General features: G+C 41.0%; 1 protein-coding gene across 1 annotated transcript in view; it reads left to right on the forward strand.

Moving 5' to 3' along the window:
- SCAI (suppressor of cancer cell invasion) overlaps positions 1 to 15,018 on the forward strand; it is a 191,179-nt gene that overhangs the window by 121,710 nt on the left and 54,451 nt on the right. The window contains exons 7-9 of the mRNA XM_058302397.2: positions 4,644 to 4,740; positions 5,762 to 5,860; positions 6,004 to 6,156. Coding sequence (XP_058158380.1) covers positions 4,644 to 4,740; positions 5,762 to 5,860; positions 6,004 to 6,156 — 349 coding nt within the window. The remainder of the gene's footprint in view (positions 1 to 4,643; positions 4,741 to 5,761; positions 5,861 to 6,003; positions 6,157 to 15,018) is intronic.

Here is a 15,018-nt window from a genome sequence, read left to right on the forward strand (position 1 = left end):
CCTTTAAATGCATAGCTTAGCTATCAGGAAAATAAGGAAAACCCAGGGTAACACTCTGAGCAGTGTTTGTTTTGTTTTTTAAAGATGTATTTATTTATTCCCCCCCCCCACCAAGTTGTCTGCTCTCTGTGTCCATTCGCTGTGTGTTCTTCTGACCGCCTCTATCCTTATCAGCGGCACCGGGAATCTGTGTTTCTTTTTGTTGCGTCATCCTGCTGCGTCAGCTCTCTGTGTGTGCGGCATCATTCTTGGGCAGTCTACAGTTTCTTTTGCACTGGGCAGCTTTTCTTACGGGGCGTGCTCCTTTGCGTGTGGGGCTCCCCTACGCGGAGGACACTCCTGCGTGGCTCGGTACTTCTTTCACGCGTCAGCACTGAGCATTGACCAGCTCCACACGGGTCAGGGAGACCCAGGGTTTGAACCGCGGACCTCGCATATGGTAGGTGGATTCCCTGTCCATTGGGCCAAGTCTGCTTCCCTCTGAGCAGTGTTTTGGCATTCTTACTGGGACGTGGTCATTTTGGTGACATAAAATAGCTGCTAAAGATTTAATTTAGGAAGTTGACAATTGAAACAGAAATGAAAGGATGATATACAAGAAAGAATGATGAGAAAAAAATCCCCTTGTTTCCTAAAAAAAAAACAGACATCATGAAACAGTAATCATTGAAATATTAATAACTGATATTACTTAATTAAAAAGGAACTAAATCCTGGTTAAGAATAAAATAAAAGAAGGGAAGGGGTAAAGAATTCTAATAGGATCCATTCAATGTTCAGAAGATGGATAGAAGGAAGCGGATTTGGCCCAACGGATAGGGCTACTGCTTACCACATGGGAGGTCCAAAGTTCAAACCCCGGGCCTCCTGACCTGTGTGATGAGCTGGCCCACACACAGTGCTAATGCACGCAAGGAGTGCTGTGCCATGCAGGAGTGTCCCCCGCGTAGGGGAGCCCCATGCACAAGGAGTACGCCCCATAAGGAGAGCCACCCAGCGTGCGAAAAGCGCAGCCTGCCGGGGAATGACGCCGCACACACAGAGAGCTGACACAGCAAGATGACGCAACAAAACGAGACACAGATTCCAGGTGCCACTGACACAAGTGGACACAGACGAACACACAGGAAATAGACACGGGGGTGGGGGGGTAGGGGAGAGAAATAAATAAAAAATAAATCTTAAAAAAAAAGATGGATAGAGTAAACTTTTCTTGTTAATTAAAATTTTAAGAGAAATATTTTTAAAGAATATGAGAATGTATAACTTCAAAAAAGTAAGAAAGGGAAAAGTAAATAACAAAATTATAATTAATGTAATAGAAAAAAATTTGTAAATAGAAAGCATAAAATACAAGTAAGTCCAAATATGTTGGTAATCATGGTAAATATTTGTGATCTAAATATGTCATTTAAATGACTGAGATAATCACTATACATTTTGTAGAAAATCCAGTTATACATTCTTAACACAAGACCCTCTGTTAGAAAGTACACAGAAAAATTTCATTAAAAGGCAGAAAAAAGATAAATGAAAAATATATAAAGGGAAAGGAATGCTAATATAGTTATCTGTGTATTATTAATACATAAAGCAAATAGTATATTTAAGTATATAGGTTTCCTGCATAATGATAAAATGAACAATTCAGGAAAATACAAGTGTCTAAACTTGCATATGTACAATAATGTAGTCTTGAAAGCAGAAAGTGGCAGATTTTCAAGGAGAAATTGACAGTTTCTCTAATATAATGAGAGACTTTCAGATATAATTTGTTTAATATTTTATATATGAAGACAAAAACTGTAAGACCACAGGATTTGAGTATTATGATTAAAAATGGTTGTAATTCATGTGTATAGAACACCGCACCCAGCAATAAGTGAATACACATTATTTTCAAGCTTGTATGAAACATTTGTGAAAAATGTCTTATACTAACTACAAAAAAAGCTTCAATAAATTTTCTGACTATGGTACAATTCCATTAAAAGTCAAGAACAAAAACATCACTTTAAAAAAATAAATTTCTCTACTGATAGACACATTTCTAAACTCATAGGTCAATGAAGAATTTTTTTTTTCATTGTGGAAAGGTCAAACAAATACAAAAATACACTGATAAGAATACTAAACACCCATGGTACTCATCATCCAACTTTAACAGTCCAACTCATGGCCAGTATTATTTCATCTATACCAATATGAACTTGCCTCCTCCTGTATTATTTTAAAGCAAGTTGAAGTCAACACATTATATTTCCAAGAAGAAATAGTAAAGATTTTAATACTGAGTGCTAATACTTGTAATATAAAATATATGTATTTACAGAATGCTATTAAAGAGGTACTCAGATATACTGATGAAAAATTAATGAACTAAACATTGAAGAAAAGAAATTGAGAGAACTATAGAGTAAATACAAATAAAAGTAATAAAAGTGAATGCAGATGCTAGTGACATTGATTATAAAATTACCCTTGAGTGGGAAGTGGATTTGGCTCAACTGATAGAGCGTCCACCTACCATATGGAATGCCCAGGGTTCTATACCCAGGGCCTCCTGACCCGTGTGGTGTGCTGACCCATGTGCAGTGCTGTTGCACACAAGGAGTGCTGTGCCACACAGGAGTACCCCCGAAAGGAGAGCCACCCTGCATGAAGAAAAGATCAGCCCACCCAGGAGTGGCACTGCACACATGGAGAGCTGATGCAGCAAGATGATGAACAAAAAAAGATGCAATTTCTCAGTTCCGCCTGATAGTGCAAGTGGACGCAGAAGAACATGCAGTGAATGGAAACAGAGCAGACAACTGGGGGGGAAGCAGAGAGAAATAAGTAGAATAAATCTTTTTTAAAAAAAGTACCCTAGAGTGGATCAACAAAGCCAAAAAGTAGTTGTTTGAAAAAGAGTTAAAGAATCCTTTGCAAGAATGTTGAGAACAAATGAAGATATTATCATCAAAAAAGGATAATTAAAAACAGCATGGGGAAGTAGACTTGGCCCAATGGATAGGGCGTTCGCCTACTACGTGGGAGGTCCTTGGTTCAAATCCCAGGCCTCTTTGACCTGTGTGGAGCTGGCCCTTGAGCAGTGCTGACGTGCACAAGGAGTGCTGTGCCACGTAGGGGTGTCCCCTGCGTAGGGGAGCTCCATGCACAAGGAATGCGCCCTGTAAAGAGAGCCGCCCAGATATGGCAACAGTTATACAAAAGATTGGGGGCAGTAAATGGAATTACTCTATTGTAAGGTTGTATCTGTAATTCAAAATTTGGAAAGCAGGGAATGAAGTTAGAAATGTCAGGTTTTAATTGATAATGGATAATTATAAAGTGTCAGATGTGAAGAGGTACCATATTGATTGTAATTTCCTTTGAAAAGTTAAGGATGCATTTTGCTATTCCTAGTTTAACCACTCAAAGAAAAATAACAAAGAAGAGGTATAAGTAAAAGCCAATAGAGATTATATAATAGAACACTAAAAACTATTCAGTTAACATAAAAGTAGGCAGGAAAGAAACACAGAGGAACAAAAAAGCAGATACCGAGGTGCTAGACTCAAACCCAGTCATATCAATAATAGCATTAAATGTAAATTATCTAAATACCTTAAGTAGAAAGCAGCAATTGTCAAAGTAGTTTCAAAAAGCAAGACTATAGGGAAGCAGATGTAGGCACTCCTTGGGCCCTCACCTTCCACATGGGAGATCCCTGGTTCGGTCTCCTATTGCCTCCTAAAAGAAGATGAGTAGATGCTGCCTCCTCCCACAACAAGCAGATGCCACAAGCCTGCAGATGGCACAGCCCACAGGAACTGGATGTGTCTCAGGCTGTTGGGCACGAGCCTCTCGTGGGAAGTCCCTATTTCACTTCCTGATGCCTCCTGGAGAAAGTGAGCAAACAACGAGCAGACAGATGAGAGATCTTTCTGAGGGTGGGGGGATAAATAAAAATAATTTTTTTTAAAAAAAGCAAGGCTATACATTGTCTACAAAGTATGCATTAAGATGCATTTAAATAAAAAGATTCAACTAGATTGAAAGTAGAATGATGGAAAAGATATGATACACAAACAATAAGCATAAGAAAGCTAGCTTGACTAAATTAATATCAGAAAAATGAGACTTCAAGACAAATAATGTCCTTCCCAGGACTCCTATTCTCATATTTCTTACTGTGGTAATCTTCCTATATTCTTTCTCTAGGAAGTCTTCCCCTCACCCCAGGTCCAGGCCTATAAGATCAAATAGCACCCTTTATTTCTCCTATTGTTATATTTATTCTACTGTGTTTAAGTACTATCTGTCTCTTGTATTTTTAGTACTTTTTTTACTTTAAGATCTGTGAAGAAAAGGACTGTCTATAGTTTTAAAATCTTTGTACTCCTAGCAGTTAGCATAGTGCCTAACACATTTAAGTTCTCAATAGATATTTATTAATAAATGAATATATGGAAAAATGGCTTAATGAATCAGTAAATAAGGAATGTCTTTTAAGAGACTACATGGTTACATGTGAAAATGTTTACAGCTGTGCGGAAAAGAATCCAAGGAGTAGTAAAAGCTGTCAGAAACTTGAAAACATAAAAAATGCACATATCCTTTTTAAATCTAATAAGTACTTTTCCATTTATCTACCATAGACCTGAGTTGGTAGTGAAGAAGCTACGCTACTATGCAAGATTTATAGTAGTTTGTCTTCTCCTCAACAAAATGGATGTTGTGAAGGATCTGGTAAAGGTAAATAATTAAAATCCTAAATCTAATTGTATATGGGTAATTTTGAGCTTTTAATAGATTCAAGATTAAAATAATTTTGATATAGTTAAATAATTATAACATTCAAAGTATGGTAAATTTTCAAAAGGGTAATGATAAAAATTTTTCCAGCTGTCTTCCTATTTCAAGTAGTCTTATACTAATCATAGTGAATCATCTTAATTACTTGCTTTTGTCCTTTTAGCCTGTTTTACATTTCACAGTCCATCAATGGATGGTTGGGAAATGGAGACAAAATTATTTATTTTTATAGAATATAATTAAATGGTTAGATCAACAAAAAGTACAAATAAAGTTCTGTGAAGGTATTGTGAATGACTTTTGGTTTTTCCACTACTTTAGAGTGTCTCCATCAGTCTGTCCTTCATTCACTCAGGTCATTTAGAGTTAACTGTATTTTGGATCCACTTAATACCTGTAATTGTTTCATACTAAATTCTGGTTGCACTTTGTACCCAAGTTATTGGTTTTGATGGCATACTTTTAAAATCTTGCTACTCAGGCATCGCATGCATAGCTTTGATAAGGCCAATAGAAGTAGCTCTACATACCTCTCCTTTCTCGTCCCCCAGCTCCAGTTACTAATAAGACTATTTCTGAAAAAATAGCATGGTATAAATTTAGAGAAAATAAGGAAGACAGTATTCATTTTTTAAAAATGTATATTCAAGTCTTGCCATGCTTTTTCTAAAAATTTTGGGTTTTTATTCAGTTTTCTATTAATAAGTTCTTTGCTGATATAGCTCTGAACATTTATGAGTCACCCTAGATATCTATAAAGATCTTATTTGATTTGTATCATCTCGAGTTTTAATTTTGAAGCAAATCCATGTAGTTTCAATTCTTTATTTTCTGTTATAATTGGGACAGTATATTGATAATCAAACTTAACTATATCAATTTTTGTCAGAAGTATGATAAAGTACAGATATCTTATGTTTTTTGTATAAAACCCTATTTCTTTTTGATATTTTAAAATTAGGAATTGTCAGATGAAATCGAAGATTATACTCACCGCTTTAATACTGAAGATCAAGTAGAATGGAACCTGGTGCTGCAAGAAGTAGCAGCTTTTATTGAGGTTAGTTTTTGACAAGGACGGTTGTCATAATTATGGATAAGTAAAGAGCTATGTGGTTTAATTATTGTGTGTGTATTATCAAGGAGGAATAATTTAGTATTTTAATATTTTGTCTATTAACTACTTATTACTTCTTTCTTTAGGCAGACCCTGTCATGGTATTAAATGATGATAATACCATTGTTATCACATCTAATCGACTTGCTGAAACAGGAGCCCCATTGCTGGAACAGGGCATGATTGTGGGACAGTTGTCACTGGCAGATGCACTCATTATTGGTAATTGTAATAATCAGGTGAGGAACTGCAAAGAAATTATGCTTCAAATTCATTGCAAAACATAGTACTTTTGTTTTTATCGACAGTCAGGAAAAAAGGGAAGAGGATTTTTTAAAAAATCACATAAGCTTGCAAATTATTGTACATTATTTTTATAGTCAGGAAAAAGGGGAAGAGAGGATTTTGTTTTTTAAATCAAATCAAATAAAACTCACGATTTTAAGCATTTTAAAGTATACAATTAAGTAGCTTTTGGTACATTCACAGTGTTGTGCAACCATCAGTATTATCTAATTTCAGAACATTTTCATACCCCATACCCATTAAGCATTCAGTCTTCCCACCCCAGCCCTAAACTATTATACTTTCTGTTTCTGTGCATTTACCTATTCTGGACATTTCACGTAAATGAAATCATACAGTATGTGGCCTTTTGTGTCTGCCTTCTTTCACTTTGTATAAAGTTTCTAAGGTTCATACACATTGTAGCATTTATTAGTACATCATTCCTTGAGGGGTTGTTTGAGTGTATTTGTTAAATACAAATTTAAAAAATTTTCCCATGACAGAATAGTTCTGAGGATGATGAGGATTTAATTAATTTGAAATTATGAGGTCTTGGAAATGAGTCAGCAGTGAGTGCATTTATTTGTCATGTGTTTTAATTTTGGATCCTTCCATTCAGCTATCGTTGTTGTTAAATTATTCTAATACTAAATCATTTTTGGCATTTATACCATCATTTTGCAAATTTCTAAATTATAACGTTTTTTAGCAGTCAGGCGCAGGAGGGCCAGTCGACCTCCTGCAGGGCGCCCGGGGGCTGCTCGAGCAGCCCAAGCTGTCCTTTGGTTTCACGCACTGGTCTTCCAGGGGCTGCTCGCTGAGCAGCTCTTCAGTTCCGCGCTGTGCGTCAGGCGGTGTTCCTGCAGCGCCTGGCGGCTGGGGGCTGCGCGCCGAGCTGCATGCTGTGGGGCTGCGCCTGCTGGGGGAGCCAAACCAGGACCAGGGCGCGTCGGGGGCAGAGGCGACCGAGTGGCCCCGCGCCTGAGGTGTGTTGTCCTCGTGGGCTACGACGATTCCCCTTCGGCAAGTTGAACGAGGTGTGCCCACACCTGCACGATCCTGGCTACCTGCTCGTAGCCACAGGGCACGGAAGCCTAGCAGCTGCTGTGGAGATTGCCTCGGACGCCAGCCCCTGGTGGTTTGCAAATTGAGCCCTTGCATGTTCGAGTGCATCACAGAGAACTTCAGGGTGAACCCCGCACGCACGCTCATGGTGAACAGACCCCTGGAGACCACCCCTAAGGCGTGTCCACAGCACTCATTCTCACTGGTGTCAAATGCCTGGAAGAGGCATTTGCGAAGGGGTGGGAGGACTGAGCATGCCGGCCTTGCAGCTGCAGCCGCACCCTCTCCCGTGTCCATGAACCCCCATGGATGAACATTATGGGTTGTGAGCTGCGTAAAGCGCCTTGGCCCCAGTTTCTGCACCCTGGTTGTGATGGAACCCAGGGACGATTTTTGGGCTTGCTCACCCACTCCCAGCAGTGACTGGACATTCTTTGCTTTCCAAAGCGCGTCTCCCCATCCCCTCCCCCCCATTCACTCTGGCCCAGCCTGTAGCCCGGTATTCTTATTTCCTAACCTGCCACCTCTTGTCCTTGAAATCTGGCCCCTGGGAGCCAACTGAAGATTTGCCTCCATCCAGATCCCTTAATCCACTCCCCCCCACCCCCCTTTCACAGGTAGAACTCTACCTGCCCCTTGGGTCCTGACCTTTGGGTTCCTGTTAACCAATCAGAGATCTAGGTAACAATAAAACATTATTGTTCTAAGAAAAATTAAAACCTTATTAAAATGGTAGTGTATATGTATATACCAAGTAGACAGATTTTGAAACATATGGTTTGTAGAGAAATTTCTCACCCTGTTTTTCATTCAAAGGAAATTTTATTAACCAAAGAAATATAAATTTAAAATAAATGACGTATCACCCTCCTAAAGTAGTTACAAACAAAACAAAGAAACTGATTACACCAAGTCCTGGCAAGCTTGTCCAAAAATTGGATGTCTCATACCTTTTTGATAGGAGTGTAAATTGGTATAACCATTTAAGTAATGTGTAAAGCAATATCTACTAAGCTACATATATGCATACCATATGACACAGAAAATGGATTCTTTCTTATTGTAAGAGTTTCTAATATCTTCTGCACTCTGGTGTATCTAGGTCTAGATTTCTTATCCTGCTTAAAAATCAGAGTTTCTTGAATCTGGATTCATGTCTTTCATCTATTTTGGAACATACTTGCCCTTTGTGTCTCAATATTGTTTCTCCTCCCTTCTTTCCTCTAATTCTGGGACTGCAGGTACACATCTATAGACCCTTCAACAATGTCACACATATCTCTTAAACTCTTTTCTGTGTTTTCCATTATTTTTTTCACCCTGGATTTCAGTTAGAATGTTTTCTGTTAACTTATTTTCCAGTTCACTAATCCTGTCTTGTCATATGTCCAAATGCTATTAAACCTTTTATTAAGTTTTAACTTTTGTATATTGTTTCTCTCAGTTCTGGAGTTTTCCATTTGGTTCTTTTTTTATATATCTTAATTCTCTGGTGAAATTCACAGTCTTTTAATTTGTGTTCTCTAGCTCTATCTCTGTTTTATTGCTCATGCTCATCATAGTTACTTTAAAGTCCTTTCTTGCTATCTCTAATACCTGGATTATCTGTGGGTCTGCTCTGTTGTTTGTCTTTCTCTCTCTCCCTTAAAAAAAAAAAGATTTATTTATTTATTTATCCCTCCTCCCCCCAGTTGTCTGCTCTCTGTGTCCATTCATTGTGTGTTCTTCTGTGTCCAATTCCATTCTTGTCAGAGGCCCGGGAATTTGTGTCTCTTTTCGTTGTGTCATCTTGCTGCATCAGCTCTCCATGTATGTGGCTCCACTCCTGGGCAGGCTACACTTTTTTCACGCTGGGCAGCTCTCCTTATGGGGCACACTCCTTGTGCGTGGGGCTTCCCCACGTGGGGGGACACCCCTGCGTGGCATGGAACTCCTTGTGCGCATCAGTGCTGTGCATGGGCCAGCTCATCATACAGGTCAGGAGGCCGTGGGTTTGAACCTTGGACCCCCCATGTGGTAGGCAGATGCTCTATCCATTGAGCCAAGTCCACTTCCCTCTCCTTTTTTATTTTTTATTTTTTTAAAGATTTATTTTATTTATTTCTCTCCCTGCCCCCCACCCCCACCTCTAGCCATTTTCTGCTGTTTATGTCCATTCACTGTGTGTTCTTCTGTGTCTGCTTGCATTCTCATCAGGTGGCACCGGGAATCTGTGTCTCTCTTTTTGTTGTGTCATCTTGCTGCACCAGCTCTCTGTGTGTACAGCACCACTCCTGGGCAGGCTGCACTTTTTGTGCAGGGCTATGCTTTTCACACAGGTCGGCTCCCCTTGCAGAGTGCACTCCTATGCAGGGGCATCCCTGCATGGCACAGCACTCCCTGCGTGCGACAGCTCACCACATGGGTCAGGAGGCCCTGGGGAACGAACCCTGGACCTCCTATATGGTAGGTGGATGCTCTATCAGTTGAGCCACATCCGCTTCCCTCCTTTTTTTATTGTTACATCCTCTTGACTCTTTGCTTGTTTGATAATTTGTGATTGAATCCCTGGCATTGTGTATAAAAAAACTGTAGAGATTCCAGGTAATAATACCATTCTACGGCAAGGGTTTACCCTTTACTGGACAAATAAAATGAGGGCTGATCACCTAAATTTTGTCAGAATCTGAACAAGGTCAGGGTAGAGCTGCAGTTTTAGTCAAGTTCAGTCTGTCTTTGGTTTACCCTGTTTTTAGGACCTACGTTTCCAGAGCATTCTATTGAGAGCTTGGTATGTTTGCCATGATGCCTTCTGGTGGGAACTGTGCTGTAGTCTTTGTCAGCACCACAAGACAGCAGAATATACCACTTTTATTTTTAGAGGTTTTTGTCTTAGCTCTTTAGTCTTTTACCATGTGCAACTTTAGAATTTGGTAAATGTCCTGAGGGAAACCAGACTCTTGGATGCCCCTTAAGCTTTCTACTATGTTACTGTGGCTTTGGAGACCACTAGTGGTTTCTTTGTCCCTCATCTGGAACTCTTTCTCCTGGCAAAGCCAGGATTCTCAACCTGTTATATAGATTGAAAAATAGTCAACTATAGATAATTTGCCCCTCTTTTTGCTATTCTCCCCTCTCCAGAAATTTACTCCCTTTAGTGTCCTTTCTAATAACTTTACCTAGATGATTTTTATATTTTATTCAGATTTCCTTGTTCTCAGCTAGTTTTATGATTTATTGTTAACTTCCCCATCTTTCTTGGAAGCAGAAGTTCCTTCCATTCAAGTTTTTTTGTTGTCATTTTTTAAAAGAAGGTACTGGATTTTGAACCCAAAATCTCATACATGGGAAGTAGGTGCTCAACCACTTGAGCTACATCCGCTCCCTCATTCAGTTTTTTTTTTAAGATTTTTTTTTTAAAGATTTATTTATTTATTTAATTCTACCCCCCTCCCCCGGTTGTCTGTTCTCTGTGTCTATCTGCTGCATCTTGTTTCTTTGTCCGCTTCTGTTGTCGTCAGTGGCACAGGAAGTGTGGGCGGTGCCATTCCTGGGCAGGCTGCACTTTCTTTCACGCTGGGCGGCTCTCCTTATGGGGCGCACTCCTTGCGCGTGGTGCTCCCCTACACGGGGGACACCCCTGCATGACAGGGCACTCCTTGTGCGCATCAGCACTGCGCATGGGCCAGCTCCACACGGGTCAAGGAGGCCCGGGGTTTGAACTGCGGACCTCCCATGTGGTAGACGGACGCCCTAACCACTGAGCCAAGTCCGTTTCCCAAGATTTATTTTTTATTTATTTCTCTCCCCTTCCCCGCCCCCCCTTCCCCCAGATGTCTGCTCTCTGTGTCCATTCACCGTGTGTTCTTCTTGTGTCTGCTCGTGTCAGCGGCACCTGGAATCTTGTGTTTCTTTTTGTTGCATCATCTTGCTGCATCAGCTCTCTGTGTTTGCGGTGCCATTCCTGGGCAGGTTGCACATTTTTCGCGGTGGGTGCCTCTCCTTATGGGGTGTACTTCTTGCGCGTGGGGCTCTCCTACACATGGGACACCTCTGTGTGGCACAGCAGTCCTTGCGCATATCAGCACTGCATGTGGACCAGCTCATCATTCGGGTCAGGAGGCCCTGGGTTTGAACCTTGGACCTCCCATGTGGTAGGCGGATGCCCTATCCGTTGGGCCAAATCCACTTCCTCCATTCAGTTTTAAATTTCATTTATTGTATTTTTCATTTCTAAGAGTTTTAGGTTATTTTTCACATCTTGGTAATTTTTAATGTCTTAATCATGATTTTATTCCTTTTGTTTACTTAAGCATATAAAACATACTTTTTTTTTAACATTATCTGATATTTGCACTTTTAATTGAATCCCATATTGACTGAATAGAGGTGCCTTTTTTCTTCATATGTGAGTTTTGGTTGTGAGTTTATTGTTGTAACTCTGTCAGCTAAAATTCTTTGAGACCTCAATTGAGGATGCCATCCTCCAAGAGAGAATCTGAATTTACTTTTTCCCTAGAATCTGTGGCACTACCAGGTTTAGTTGTGTTTAAGCAAAAACCCTTAGTATTTTTGGGCCATGCAAATAGTGTGAATTCAGATTCCCAAACCATAAGGGACCCAGACAATAACAATGAATTCTTTGGGGAAGACTTTTCTCTCCCTCTACCTAGAGCCAAGGCTAAGGTAGATTTATTTCCATTGTGTCTGCCTCCTTGCAGCAGATTTTTTTGTTACTGTGCTCCTTCTCTGAGGTTATATCCTTTGGTCTTTAAGCTTTATTTGAGTTTCTGGGTGTTGAAATCTTCCAGTCAATCTTCCAACTGTATCGTGCTACTATTGCTGCAGGACAGTCAAAGGCATTAATACTCGCTTACCTTCCTAAACCTATTCTCCTTCATTCCTGGAAATCTCTTACTTCTTGCACTTTCATCTCTGCATTTCAAGGAGTAGTGTTCATGGATATTTGATCCATATTTTACTAGAAGCAGAAGCTTTATTTTTCCTTTTGATATAGATTTGGCTATTTTGTTTCCTTATATTAAAAAATAACTTTGATTATGGTAATCCTTTTAATGACTGGCAGTGAGAGACTTTGTTCAGCAAACAAATCATTCATTCAGTAAATATTTATTGAGTACCAGTTATGCACCAGACACTGGAATGAATGGGAGGAAAAAAAAAAAAGACAGTGCTGGGAAGCGGCTGTGGCTCAACCAATTGGGCTCCCATCTACGATATGGGAAGCCCTGGGTTTGCATCCCAGGGCCTCATTGTGAAGTCAAGCTGGCCCATGCCTGCAGAGAGCTGATGGCCCGCACCAGCGGAGAGCTGGCACAGCAAGGTGACGCAACAAAGGGAGACAAGCAGACACAGAAGAATGCTCAGAGAATGAACACAGAGAGCAGACAGCAACCAATTCACAAGAGGAGAGAATAAATAAATAATCTTAAACAAACAAAAAAAAAAGGTGCTTTCCCTGATAGAGCTTACAGTCTGGTTCTAATGATATTCTTTAATCAGATAACACCTGGATAAATATAAAATTTCCATTTGAACAAATGGGACAAAGGAAAAATGGATTGTTCTGAGAGTCTGTAATCAAGGAATTTGACCTAGTCTAGAAAATCCTTGAAAGTTTTTCTGAGAACAATTGCTTGAGCTAAGAACTTAATAATAAGTAGAAGATAATGTAAAAAGTAGTGTCATGTCAAGCATGCTGAGATCTGTATTTTAGAAATATTTCAGTTGTAGTTGTGGAGAACATATTGGAGCCAGAATGGGTATGACAGAGCAAATTGTAAATTGTTGCCATAATCTTGGTTAGAGATATTAATATCTTGTATTAGAGAGCTGTGGATAATATTAGAGGGCTTGGATAATATTACATTAATGAGGTTAATTTCAAGAGCTATATAGGAGGTACAACCAATAGTATTTGGCATTTGGTTGGATATGGAGGTAGAGAAGAAGTAGATATTGAAGACAACTTCTAGGTTTCTGGCTTGCTGGATCAATATATATAAGATAATATCAATCACCAAATCTGATTATATTTCTTGGGATGTAACACATCTATCTGCAGAGGAGAATGTGTTAGAAGAGAATGAAAAGGCTAGAGAATGACTTTTGGGAAGATGGAGGATTAGAGAGACACAGAATTCACTTTTCTCCCAGAAAAATAGCAAAAGGTAGGCAGAAATGGCCTAGGGGAAAAATGTTCTAGGGCTAAGAACACCAGGGAAAAGCTGGATACCACCCAGAAGAGAAAGGGGCAAAAGAAAAGAATCTCTGTGGAAAACTGAGTAAAACCTGCTGCTATAGGCACCCATCCCTCCACCCTCAGAGCTGAAAGCTTTGATTTATCTGGCCTCTGGCTGGCAGCTACAGACTGGGCTATAGAGGTCCACCTCCCCAGGAAAGGAGAGAGAGAGACTCAGCCTAAGGGTGATCCAGCTTTTGACACACAGATTTGGTCTGCTGTGTCCCACAGGCCCTTCCAGGCTGGCTGGGGCTATACCATTATTTGCCCTGGGAACCTGCACGGGACTAAAGAATTCAACCTTCTCAAACACCCTCCCTACCGACCAGTACTGGTATTGAGGGCACAGAGAGGAGTGGAATTATTTTGTACCTTGGAATAGGGAGGGGGTTGCTGGCAAAGGTTGGACAACAGCTTCTCAGAAAGTTTTATTTTTGAGGTTCTGAGTAGCCCTGAGGCAGAAACCTCTGTCATATTGTTGCAGTCAATGTTGCAAGTTACACATTCTGACCAGGGGCTGAACTGAGAGGGTTGCCAAAGAGCGCCATCTGATGGCAGACCAAGGAGATGCCCACGAGGGAATTAAAAGTAAATAAATAGCGGGAAACAGCTTTGGCTCAATAAGTTGGGCTCCCGTCTACCATATGGGAGGCCCTGGGTTTGCGTCCCAGGGCCTCCTTGTGAAGGCAGGCTCGCCCACATGCTGCAGAGAGCTGCCGGCCTGCAAGCACCACAGAGTGCCAACTCAGCAAGGTGACCCAACAAAAAAAAGGGAGACAAGTAAAAATACAGAAGAGCGCACAGCGACTGGACACAGTAGACAACAAGCAAGTTGCAAGAGGGGGTGGGAGGAAAAAAGTAGAGACTATAAGCAAGATGGGGCAGAGTAAGGCACTCCTAGAGCCAGGTCCTGCTACAGGGCAGTTAGTAAACACCCAGAGCTCTCTGGAGCTAGCTGAAGCACCTATCTGGGGCTCCGGGAGGCCAGAAGAGCATCCTGCAACATACTTGAAGGAATGTAAGGAAACTGCCCATCTGCAAAGAAGACTTGTAAGTAGAGCACTCCACGCCACAGAGGCCGGTGCCCACCCTCCACTGGAGGCACAAGCTGCCTCGGGAACTGTTTGGAGGCTGGAATTGAAAGCTCCACTCCCCCAAAACGGGGGAGAAAGAGATGGTTGGGAACCAATTTCAGCTACTGAAGAGTAAATTCAGCTGGCTAAAGTATAATCCTAAGAACAGCTAAAGTTTGAGCCTGCGTAAGTCAGTAAGAGTCCGGAAGCCCCCGGCACAAGGGGAAGTGGGGTGGACTGAAAATCCAGTTTCCTTCCGTCCAGATCAGATGGCTGCTCTAGCCTAGGTCCCAGTGCCACCTCTGGCAGGGAGGAGGCTGCGGGGACATGCACAAGCCTCTGGGAAATTGCTGGCCAAGGCACGGAGGCTGGTGATTATACTCCTCCGGCGGCATGAGCCACCTCAGGACCTGTTCTGTGACTGGAACTGGAAG

The sequence above is a fragment of the Dasypus novemcinctus genome, chromosome 8 (genome assembly GCF_030445035.2).
Source record: "Dasypus novemcinctus isolate mDasNov1 chromosome 8, mDasNov1.1.hap2, whole genome shotgun sequence".
Classification (NCBI taxonomy): domain Eukaryota; kingdom Metazoa; phylum Chordata; class Mammalia; order Cingulata; family Dasypodidae; genus Dasypus; species Dasypus novemcinctus.